This window comes from Clinocottus analis, unplaced genomic scaffold (assembly GCF_023055335.1).
Source record: "Clinocottus analis isolate CAN_PGR_092001 unplaced genomic scaffold, fCliAna1.0.p SCAF_5, whole genome shotgun sequence".
NCBI lineage: Eukaryota > Metazoa > Chordata > Actinopteri > Perciformes > Cottidae > Clinocottus > Clinocottus analis.
Genome location: NW_027176207.1, coordinates 21,457,751 through 21,470,250, shown reverse-complemented (window position 1 = coordinate 21,470,250; position 12,500 = coordinate 21,457,751). Strand labels below are relative to the sequence as shown.

General features: G+C 45.2%; 1 protein-coding gene across 5 annotated transcripts in view; it reads right to left on the bottom strand.

Moving 5' to 3' along the window:
- akap6 (A kinase (PRKA) anchor protein 6) overlaps positions 1-12,500 on the bottom strand; it is a 137,817-nt gene that overhangs the window by 110,148 nt on the left and 15,169 nt on the right. For all 5 annotated transcript variants that reach the window (XM_068599848.1, XM_068599853.1, XM_068599852.1 and 2 more), the window contains 5 exons: positions 5,399-5,508; positions 3,940-4,081; positions 2,234-2,842; positions 1,169-1,519; positions 79-219 (listed from right to left, as the gene is read on the bottom strand). In XM_068599848.1, the coding sequence (XP_068455949.1) occupies positions 79-219; positions 1,169-1,519; positions 2,234-2,842; positions 3,940-4,081; positions 5,399-5,508 (1,353 nt within the window). The remainder of the gene's footprint in view (positions 1-78; positions 220-1,168; positions 1,520-2,233; positions 2,843-3,939; positions 4,082-5,398; positions 5,509-12,500) is intronic.

Here is a 12,500-nt window from a genome sequence, read left to right as displayed (position 1 = left end):
GGCAGGAGGAAACAAAAGCGTCAGCGGGTCGGTTCTTCCTCCACGAGAGCGGTTTCTGTCAGGAGCTCCTGCGCTCACCAGCGGGACGGCGTGCGCCAGACTCTCCAGCTTCATGGCGAGCATCTCCGTCTTGCGCAGCTGAGCCGGCAGCGCCAGGAACTCCTCCGACCCGAACCAGTGCTCCCGCTCCGGGCTCGCTCGGGGGGAAACCCGGGCGCCCTGACGGAGGAGGAGATGACACGCAATCCTGTCAAAACGTCTTCACTACGACGGAGACAAACCTGAGGAATCATCCGACGCTCGAAAGCCTCGATGCCAGATTTCTTATTATTATGTTTAGAGAAATTAAGAATATTGAGGGAAGCAGAACCAATTCTCTCTGAAGATGATTCGATTCCTTCTTTGGAAATTATCACTTTACATATTAAGTCATTTTACAAAGCAAATGAAACTATTTTTAGAGGACGTTTTTTTGTCTTGTTTATTTAAAACTATGTGAAATTGTGTTTCATGTCCAATGATAATCCAACAAAGATTCATGTGAAAATTGTCCATTAATTTCTGGAAAGGTTTGTCAAATTTTCACACACTTTAACTTGTGTTTGTCGCATCTACAGGATCAAAACATTGATTAATAATTGATAATTGTCGCTAGTCAATGTGCAGCACATTTTTAGGTCGTTTCTGATTTATAAAATCTGATGTTTTTACTGTCATATGTGCAGATGACAGACCGTTATTCTACTCAATGAAAAGCTTATTTTAACAGAATTACAATAAACTGAAGGTCAAAAATATATAAATTAAAAATAAGGCACAAAATATAAAAGATAAAAGAGTATTGCACAAAAATATGCTAATAGCATCGCTATGATATTATAATAATGTTTCTCATTGTATCTTTTTACAGTCGTTGCAATTTGTCTGAAAGTTCACGTGTTGACGATATTTCGGGACATTTGTATGAGTACAGAGCTTTAAAGAGGAATAAAAAGTCTCTCTAGAGGATAAAACAATGCAAACACAGATGGATGACATCATCAAAGCGTCACATAACTCTCATCACAGGTTAAAATATATTTGGGTGTTTCATGTGAGTCCTGTGTGTTCTACAGGTGAGTGAAAGAGGTTCAGATTGTAACGCAGACCAGGTGTGTGAAGAGCTCACCTTCTGGCCCTGGCGCCTCACGATCCAGACCGCCGTCTTGCCGGGTCGCGGCCGGGGGTCGGACTCCTCTCCGGACGCCTCCGGGTCCGAGGAGAGGAAGCGCTCCCTCGCCGGCGACGGCGCCGAGGAGTCCGAGTCCCCCTCGCTGAGCGCGAGTGTCTCGCTCCGCGTCCGCTCCATTTGTCCGGACGCTTCCTCCCGAGCCGCCAGCCGCCGGGGAGGCGGGGGGCCGCCGCCGCCGCCGCCGCCGCCGCCGCCGCCGGACGAGCCCCGCGGGGCGGCCGGCGGCCGCTGGAGGCCCAGCGGCCCGGAGCTCCAGTGGTTCCTCTGGAGGTTTCGCCCGTTCATGATCTGGAGAGTTAAGAGAGAACTTGAGCTCCTGCACACAAACCAGGGTTCATGCACGTTTTACCAATGAATGACCAGGACCTCTACAGGACCTTAAAGCACACGTCCATGACTTTAAACCAAATTTACATGAATTTAAACCAATTTTCCATTACTTTAAACAAACTGAAATCATATTTCCATGACTTTAAACCACATTTTTCGTGACTTTAGACCAAATTTTTATGAACTTTAACCGAATTTCCTTTGACTTTTATCCAAATTTCATGACTTTTAAACCAAACCAGACTTTAAACTTATTTTTCATGATTTTGGACCAATTTTTCATGACTTTTCACCTTATTTCCATGAGCAAACATTGTGTGAAATGTGTGTGTGAACAGTAAAAAGTGATAAAATGTAGTATTTAAACTAACAATGAGGATTCAAAGCATACAGTAAACCTTAAATGACTCAAATGAATGAGAGACAATAGTTTGATTAAAAGAATAAACATTTATATAGATGTATGTATGCTGCTGATATTTTGAGCCTCTTGCTTTTAAAAGCAGATTCATTAATTATAACTAAATGAACATCATGAACACATGAATAAAACACGTTTACACCACGTTTACTAGAATTATGTTTTTAAGGACTTTTTTCTGGGTCTGGAAATAACCATTTTAAAACTCCATGACTTTTCTTCGAGGCCTCGACCACGTGAATAAAACCAACCTGCAGACTCTCGTAGGACTGCGAGACGTTCTCCGGGTAAACCGAGTCCAGCTCCAGCCAGAACTTGGAGCGGTCCGGCGGGTCGGCGAGCGACGGCGTGCTGCGGCTCAGCTCGGCCAGCGGCTGCAGCCCGGACGGCGGGCCGGCCTCCCTCGGGTCCTCCGGGAGCGGCGCCGCTCTCTTGGGCCGCGTGGGCGACGCCGCGGTGCTGCGGCTCGCCGCGGCCTGCAGGGGCCGCTTGGCGCTCTCGCCGCACTGCATCGTGGGAATCGCCGAGGGAGAGCGGTTGAGGTTCGCGGCGAGTTCGGGTAAACTGTTGTGGCGCTCGTGGTCGGAGAGGCGGGTTCCCTCTTCGTCGTCCTCTACGTTCGGGCCTCCGGTTTGACCGAGCTCCCGGGAGTCAAGGTCTTCGTCTTCTTCGTCTTCTTCGTCTTCCTCGTCCTCGTCTTCGTCAGCGGGCTCGGATCCCGGCGCCTCGGCCTCGTCGCCGGGGCTGTAGTCGCTCAGCTCGAAGGCGGTGATGCCGCAGTCCAGGGAGAAGTAGTCCTGGCTGCAGCGGATGGTCAGCTGGCCGCAGGCGTCCACCTCCGTCAGAGCGTCCAGGCGAGTCTGCTGAGGGAGGAAGAACCGCGAGTAACCAAATGCATGCTGGGAAACAGTACAGTTTGTAGAAAATCCTGTTTTGATGTGTAATTATAATCTTTAACGACAGATTGTTGGCTGTTAATCCTGTTGAGAGATTAATCTAAACAGATTATCTGCGAGATTGTTATAGGAGGAGGAAGAGAAGGAAGAGGGGGGAGGAAGAAGAGGGAGCGGACGGGAAGGTGGAGAAAGAGAAGGGGAGAGAGAAGAGGAGGAGGAGGAGGAGAAGGAAGAAGAGCAGAAGGAGAAGGAGGAGGAAGAGAAAGAATTAGAGGAGGAAGAGGAGGATGAGGAAGAGGAGGGGGAGCAGCAGAAGGAAGAGAAAGAATTGGAGGAGGAGAAGGAGGAGGAGAAGGAGAACGAGCAGGAAGAGAAAGAAGAGGAGGAGGAGGAAGAGAAGTAGGAACTAAAGGAAGGGGAACAGGAAGAGGAGAGGTGGAGGAGGAGGAGGAAGAGGAAGAAGGGAAGGAAGAGAAAGAGTAGGAACGAGAGGAGGGGTGGAGGAAGAGTGGGGGGAGAAGGCGGGTAAGGAAGAGTTGATCAAAGCGAGCGTAAAGACAGCGTAAAGAGAGCGTAAAGCGAGCATAAAGCGAGTGTAAAGAGAGCGTAAAGCGAGTGTAAAGCGAGCATAAAGCGAGTGTAAAGAGAGCGTAAAGCGAGTGTAAAGCGAGTGTAAAGCGAGTGTAAAGAGAGCGTAAAGCGAGTGTAAAGCGAGTGTAAAGAGAGTGTAAAGAGAGCGTAAAGTGAGTGTAAAGCGAGTGTAAAGCGAGCGTAAAGAGAGCGTAAAGCGAGCATAAAGCGAGTGTAAAGAGAGCATAAAGAGAGTGTAAAGAGAGCGTAAAGAGAGCGTAAAGCGAGCATAAAGCGAGTGTAAAGAGAGCATAAAGAGAGTGTAAAGAGAGCGTAAAGCGAGTGTAAAGCGAGTGTAAAGAGAGTGTAAAGAGAGCGTAAAGCGAGTGTAAAGCGAGTGTAAAGAGAGCATAAAGAGAGCGTAAAGAGAGCGTAAAGCGAGTGTAAAGCGAGTGTAAAGCGAGTGTAAAGCCAGCGTCCGGGCGGCTCACCTGGTGCTGGTCCCGGCTGAAGGCCTGCAGGATGTCGGTCTGCCGGGTGAAGTTCCCGTTGGCGTCCTGGAGGCCCTGCAGCAGCCGCTCCTTCAGCACCAGGACGGAGACTCGGAGCTGGTGCCACAGCAGCTGCACCGTCCTGCAGGAGACCAGCGGCGGCTTCAGAGGCGGCTCCGCCATGTTTAAGGTGCACGAGCACGCCGCGTGGTGTTTGTTCTTAGCGGTGTAGTAAAAGCTTCACTCTCTAAATGCACAGGACTGCTGGACCGTGAAAGACTTTTTATAAATGTTTACGCTCAGTTTTTACATTTTGTTTATTCATTATATTGATTTGTTATTTTGTATTTAAATATATTTATTACAATTACATTTAAATACTATACATATATTATACTATATCTGTCGACTGTAGCTATTTTTTGGTATTTTTTATGTCTTTCTTTCATTATTTATTTGTATTATTTATAGGGTGAGGTGTTGTTTTATTGGGTTTTCTTTTCTTTTACTGGTCATTTTATAATCCCTTGGAGTTGTGAACATTTCCACTATTTGCAGTTTATTTGCATTGTACACACATCAATAAAGTGTTGAAGCAAAAATACACAAAAGAATAAAGAACAAGCAGTTATAGCGGATGTTTCTAAGAGCATAAAGAAGTCAAAGTGTGGAGGTAGATTTCTGTCTCTTGTACCCAAGCAAATTTTTTGTTTGTAAGTAAATTATATTTTTTTTAAAACTACGCTCTTAATCCCATAAGATATATACACATAAACATACATAGAACATATAGACAAATAAACATTTCAAATAATTTACAATATGATGTCATCTTAACTCCGTGTCCTCGTAACCTTCTGTCAGTGTGTGAGTGAGCCAATAGAAACTCATTCAGCAGCACAAGCCCCGCCCACTACGCCCACAACTTTTTTCGGAGCGTTTCTTTTTTTTTTTGAGAGCTCAGGTTTGGTTTTTTAGATTTTTTTTTTCATAGTTTTTTTTTAAGAGCGTTTTTTTTCAGAGAATTTTTTTTTTCTTTTTTTTTTTTTTTTGAGAGCTCAGGTTTTTTTTTAGGTTTTTTTTCAGAGCATTTTTTTTTTTGAGCGAATTTTTTTTTTTTTCGAGAATTTTTTTTCGAAGAGTTTTTTTAAGAGCGTTTAAGAGAGAGAATTTTTTTTTCGAGCGTTTTTTTTTCCAGAGCATTTTTTTTAGAGCGTTTTTTTTTCTTAGAGAGCAAAGATTTTTGATATAATTTACTTACAAACTTGAAATTTGCTCGGGTAAAAAACACACAAATCTCCCTCCATACCAAAGAGAGTCACTGGTCCACGTCCGACGTATAAAAAGCACCAATAAACTCACTAGAGACTGTTCATCAACACAATAAAACCTTAAAGTATCACAGAAGACAGAACCGTAGTATAAATATACGATAACTTCACATAAACGTGTGACTCACCTGATGTCAACGATGATGTTGACGGAGTAGGACAGCAGCTTCAGGGAGAACTCCGTCTCCAGCAGAGCGTGGATCTGCTCCACATGGTCCGAGATGTCCTCACAGATGTCCTAAAGATGTCACACACACACACACACACACACACACACACACACACACACACACACACACACACACACACACAGAAATGTCAGCACACTTGCAGAATAAATGCTTTTAGCAAGCACCCAAACACACAATGAAAGCCCACCTGCTCCCAGTCACAGCAGAGTAGTAAACCAGTATAAATCTCTGGGAACTAAAACTTCCCACCAACAGAAGCAGAAGTGACGACGTCGCGTCTCCAGATTTAAAACTGACTCAGTTTCATGAGTTCCAGGTTTGAGGAAGCACTGAGAACCTCGTTTACATAATGAATGAGGTGCAATAGAAGAACTGTGTGTGTATTCTTATGATCGGCCCTTCAAAATAAAAGCTTTTACTGCGAGTGGGACAATCACACAGTGATGGATATGAATTTTAAACTTTATTTTGCACAAATCAAAGTGCTTCTACAAGCAACAGATATAAGTTGGGATGTTAAATTAATTCATGAATATAAAAAATAAATAGGTGTGTTTTTAGTTGAGGTTTAAAAATATCCATATTTTCAGCTCCTACGTTAAATATGGGGAATGTTATTTGCTTAAATACAAGTTAATATTAGCAGTATTGAGTCTACCTTAGCATGAAATAGGTAGGTGTTGGACAGAGCAATGCTAGCTGTTTGCACCTGTTTCCAGTCTTTATGCTAAGCTAGGCTAACTACTTCCTGACTCCATCTCCATACCTATTTTCTATAGAATATTAAGCTTTTTCCAACTGAACGTCATACTGAGACATGCTCATTAATAACTCATTACATTTTCACAATTCATTGAATTGTGTGTTCATCACTAATCCACTGCAGCGTGTTCAGCATTCAACCCTCAACCTGCACTACATCCTGTTCTGAACATGAAGTTATTCATGTTTTCACAAATCATTTATACACCAAATGATTTGTGAAAATAGTCAAAAAGTTACCAAAGTAACACTTTTACATTACAAATAAATAAAAAAGGCTCTGACTGTGGATGAGTTTGCTCCTGCAGACGAACAGAAATAATCTAGACTAAAATTAGACGACCTTTAAAAAAGAAAAAAAAGAAAAGAAAAAAAACGTCAGCAGGTGACCTGGCTTCGAACCGCCGGGCCGATACTTTATCTCGTCCTGCGGCAGCGCTGAGTCACAGAGCGGCTCCATGGTGACCCGGACAACACAACACCTCTCTCTCTGGAGCTGAAACGCCGCCCGGCATGCCAGAATGGAGGTCGCACAATGTCGGCCGGCAGCGCGAGCCGCCGAGCGCCGGTCCAGAGAAACATCCGTCACTACTGTAAGAGGGACTCGAACACGCGGTCCTGCCGGTGCAGAGGCGACTGCAGAGCGTCACCTGCGTGGGCTCAGTGCAGCAGGTGGGACGTCACATGACATATTAAACGCAGGAAATTCCAGTTGAGTCTGTTGTGTTCGTGGACGTTTTGAAGCCTCGAGTTCGTCGATTCGGCCGTCGCCATCTTGGTTTTTTTGCAACCAGTGAACAGGAAGTGACCATATATGGACTCAGGAAGAGTCCATATAAGACTTGAAACGAGAGATTGAGACATAAACTCACTGTGTGTGTGTGTGTGTGTGTGTGTGTGTGTGTGTGTGTGTGTGTGTGTGTGTGTGTGTGTGTGTGTGTGTGTGTGTGTTTCACACAACGCTTTCATCTCAGGACAGAAACTCACTGCCTCATCAGAAACATCCCGCCGGGATTACAAAAGGACGAGTTCACGGTTAACACTCTGTCCAAGAAACACACACACACACACACACACACACACACAATCTTAAAAAATAATAACACACACATTTCATCATCAAAGCGTTGTTATGTCGTTCTGAAAATGTCACCGGTGTCTTTCAGATGCTTCAATAATTCACGAACAGCTTTAATATGCTAATACACACACACACACACACACACACACACACAACAGAGGGCCCATCAGACTGAATTAACACCAAGTCTGTCGTCTCCATCTGAAGTAATTTGTTAGAAAGATCTTCAGTCCAGTCAGACTGCTGAGAGCTAATGAGAGCCTGCTGCTCTGTGTGTGTGTGTGTGTGTGTGTGTGTGTGTGTGTGTGTGTGTGTGTGTGTGTGTGTGTGTGTGTGTGTGTGTGTGTGTGTGTGTGAGAGTGTGTGTGTGAGAAAGTACAAGTTAACAATATATTTCATTTAGAAGAGACTCATATTTCATATAATCCACTCAATCTTCCAATCTCACACACACTTACACACTCTCACACTCTCACACACACACACACACACACACACACGTTTTCTCCCACCCCGGTCACGTAGAGTGAAGACATGACCTGTCAATCACAGACTCCAAACATCCAGCGGGGGCCTCTAATTGCCTAAAATCAATCCAGGCGAGTGGACTGGGCTTCGGCTCCAATCCCGGCTCGCCCTCATCACGCCGACTTCAAGGCGCGTCAGAGCGCCGGCGCTCAAACCGCCCGCGACAGCGCCGCCTCGCGCCGCCTCGTCCGCGCCCATTCGATCCAATAACCTTCAACTCCTCCGCCGCGGCCCCATCAGCGCCGCCTGCTTTTTTTTTTCTTTCTTTTTCATACCTTGGAGATCAAATGCTCCCCTCTGGAGGATTCACATTAAGCGGCTTCAAAGACGCCCGAGACCCGCTGCTGCGATACAAAGACTTGTTCCTGGTCATCTCTTCTTCTTCTTCTTCTTCTCTCAAAGCCGGAGCGTCCGCGGAGGCCGAGGGAGCTCGGTGCTCTCTCTCTCTCTGCCGCCGGACGGTCGAGCGAAGCCAAGAGGAAGTCTTTGCCTCCTTCCAGAGGACGGACTGTTTAAACTGGTTTAGTCAAACCAGCAGCAGCAGCTCTGGTTCCTGCACTGGAGGATCGTTATTCATGCTTTGTGTCACACTTCATACTCACTGCACGCACTTTGCATTGTGACTCGTTCTTTATCGGTTCCTTTCCTAAATGAAAACACCGCTGTCTGTTCCTGATATTATTTCATGTCTTTCTTTGTCTTCTATGTAACTTGCTACTATGACAAATTAATTTGGGGATGAATAAAGTATAAATCTATCCATCCCTCCATCTACCTACCTACTTACTGTCCTTCCTACCTTACTCCCTACCTTCCTACCTACCTACCTTCCTACCCATCTACCTTCCTTCCTATCTCTCTACATCTCTATCTTCCTTCCTGCCTCTCTACCTTCCTTCCTACCTCTCTACCTACCTTTCTTCCTTCCTTTCTACATCTCTACCTTCCTTCCTACCTCTCTACCTTCCTTCCTACCTCTTTACCTTCCTACCTACCTCTTTACCTTCCTACCTACCTCTCTGCCTTCCTACCTCTTTACCTTCCTTCCTACATCTCTACCTTCCTTTCTACATCTCTACCTTCCTTTCTACCTCTCTACCTTCCTTTCTACCTCTCTACCTTCCTTCCTACCTCTCTACCTTCCTTCCTACCTCTCTACCTTCCTTCCTACCTCTCTACCTTCCTTCCTACCTCTTTACCTTCCTTCCTACATCTCTACCTTCCTTCCTACATCTCTACCTTCCTTCCTACCTCTCTACCTTCCTTCTTACCTCTTTACCTTCCTTCCTACATCTCTACCTTCCTTCCTACCTCTCTACCTTCCTTCTTACCTCTTTACCTTCCTTCCTACCTCTTTACCTTCCTACCTACCTCTTTACCTTCCTACCTACCTCTCTGCCTTCCTACCTCTTTACCTTCCTTCCTACATCTCTACCTTCCTTTCTACATCTCTACCTTCCTTTCTACCTCTCTACCTTCCTTCCTACCTCTCTACCTTCCTTCCTACCTCTTTGCCTTCCTTCCTACATCTCTACCTTCCTTTCTACATCTCTACCTTCCTTCCTACCTCTCTACCTTCCTTCCTACCTCTCTACCTTCCTTCCTACCTCTCTACCTTCCTTCCTACCTCTCTACCTTCCTTCCTACCTCTTTGCCTTCCTTCCTACATCTCTACCTTCCTTTCTACATCTCTACCTTCCTTCCTACCTCTCTACCTTCCTTCCTACCTCTCTACCTTCCTTCCTACCTCTCTACCTTCCTTCCTACCTCTCTACCTTCCTTCCTACCTCTCTACCTTCCTTCCTACCTCTCTACCTTCCTTCCTACCTCTTTACCTTCCTTCCTACATCTCTACCTTCCTTCCTACATCTCTACCTTCCTTTCTACATCTCTACCTTCCTTCCTACCTCTCTACCTTCCTTCCTACCTCTCTACCTTCCTTCCTACCTCTCTACCTTCCTTCCTACCTCTCTACCTTCCTTCCTACCTCTCTACATGAAGCGCATCCTGCTAAAACTTCCTCGTCGCCTTTTAAAAATCCTCAAATATTCCAAACTACTTTGTCGCAGGATTATTTTGTGTCAGACGGTTTCAGCCGCCTCAACCTTCCTGCTCCCATTGATTCATGCTCTCCTGCACGTGAGCCCTCGTGAGCTCTCCTGCAGCAGGACGAAGGCTTTCTGAAGCCCGGACACTTTTCTGTTCTCTAAAAAGTCATCACGTGACTTTTTTTTAAAAACGAAAGCGCACGGACCGACGTTTGATCTCTCCGTCCACACGAGGGAGAGCGCTTACGTTTCAAACTACCAACACCGCCGGAGGTCAGAGGCTTCTTACCTTCCCGCCGCTCTTTCCAGATCAATAATTCACAAATATCTGAATCCTTCATGTCCACAAATGTTTGTTTTTTTCCCCCAAAAGATGATTAAAAGAAAAAAGTGAGAAAGTAAAAGTTTTATCTGAGAGCAGCGAGAAGTTTCTGTCCAAACACACTCGACTGCTCCCATGTGGGAAATGGTGACGGACTGACGCGCCAGCAGAGTGTGTGTGTGTGTGTGTGTATGTGTGTGTGTGTGTATGTGTGTGTGTGTGTGTGTGTACAAGTGTGTGTGTGTTGACCTGCTTCTTTGGTGGTGGTGTTGAGCAGAGGAAGGGGGTGTAACAACAGTTGGGGTGGTTATTTTAGGACCAACCTTACCACCCACCCTTCTGAACACACACACACACACACACACACACACACACACACACACACACACTCACTCTGACTTGCAGTATGAAGCCCCTTCAGATGTTAATCTGTCAACATGTTGCGTCCGAGCGACTTCTACATAAAAGTCACAACATTAGTCTCCAGAGGTCAAAGGTCACGCCGTAACGTTCGATGCACAAACTGATGCACACATGAGACAATAAACGTCTTAATAAAGTGTGAAACTGTGACGAAAGAGTCACATTCAAGTGAAGTAATAATCTGCTAATAGTTATAACTTCTATTCATCACAACTGTGTGTGTGAATGAATGAATGAACGTTCATGCAAACCAAAGACTTTCTACACATAAATACATTGTAGTTATTCATTCATTCACAGACAATATAGTTGCACGATAAAAACACTTTTGTTCTTTTAAACGACATCATTACACACGGTGAAACTTTCTCAGTCTCTCTCAAACATACACACAAACTCTCACAGACACACACACACACTCTCTCTCTGCAACAGCTGCCAAATGTGACACTTGTGAGGGGGGAGGACGAGCGAGAGAGAGCGAGAGAGAGAGAGAGAGAGAGAGAGAGAGAGAGAGAGAGAGAGAGAGAGAGAGAGAGAGAGAGAGAGAGAGAGAGAGAGAGAGAGAGAGAGAGAGAGAGAGAGAGAGAGAGAGAGAGAGAGAGAGAGAGAGAGAGAGAGAGAGAGAGAGAGAGAGAGAGAGAGGAGAAGGTTACGGTTACTTCCTGGAGGTAAACAATGTGTTTCACTATTCAAGTCATAATAAATGTCCAGTTTGAACGCGTCAAAGATAGAAAACAGACGTGCAGGTGTTTTAAAACACAAGACTTTAAACTTGGTTCACTGACTCCTAAACCTCACTTACAGGACCGCTGAGAACGCGACATGAACAGACACTGCATGTCATGTGAACTGCGATAAACTGCCTGAAAAGGATGCAGAAGAAACCCCATCATGATGCAGACGCCTGAAGAGTGAGAATTGGTGCTCTGTCCGGTGCGTCTGGAGGACGAGGAGAAAACAACTTTAAAAACGCTCGTTTTCTGAATGGAGTTTGGTTCGAACGGCGCGAAGCTACGCTAACATTGTAGCTCGAACTTCTCGACATCCGTTTTGCTCGTCACGTTTAAGCTCTGAAATATTATCCGATCCAAACGTGAGATCACTTCCTCATTTTTAATAGTATTACATATTTGTTTGAAAATGTCACAACTAGCATTTGATTTCCTCGAGTGAAACGGCTCGTCCGTGTTTTCCCGTGTGATAAAATTCCCTGCAGGCGTTACTGAGGGATCGAATATCACGAGAGCGGCGCCGAGGGATGAAAGAGATCACGTGTAAAGTTTAGAGCCCGCCACTGGAACACCTTCCTGGCGTTTGGGTTTCAGCTGACATGAAGGTGAACTGAGTGAACCTGAAACTCGCTTCCTACTGTCCTCGCCTCCTTACTTCCTTCCCTCCTCCGCTCCTTTACATGCATGTCTTTCCCTCCATGTTGAGCGCAGCTCCCAGAATTCCTGGCGCAGCGAAAGACGGTGACATCAGGAGGCAGAAATACCACGACAGCTGAGAGACGGCGCTGTTTAAATAAAGCTCTGTGGGTTTGAATCAGATCCTCGTATGAACTGGGCGTGTTCTCTCTGGGAAGAAGTTCTCTATCGGTAGCTTTAGAGTTAGCTTTAGTTTTAGAGTTAGCTTTAGCTTTAGAGTTAGCTTTAGAGTTAGTGTTTGAGTTAGCTTTAGCTTTAGAGTTAACTTTAGAGTTAGTGTGAGAGTTAGTGTTAGCCTTGGCTTTAGAGTTAGTGTTAGAGGTAGCTTTAGAGTTAGCATTAGAGTTAGCTTTCTGCTAATACATAATATAGTTTCTAAAAAACCTCCAAAGCACTTTTGAACGACATGATTAAGTTGCAGACTGAATCGATAAAAATACTGCTG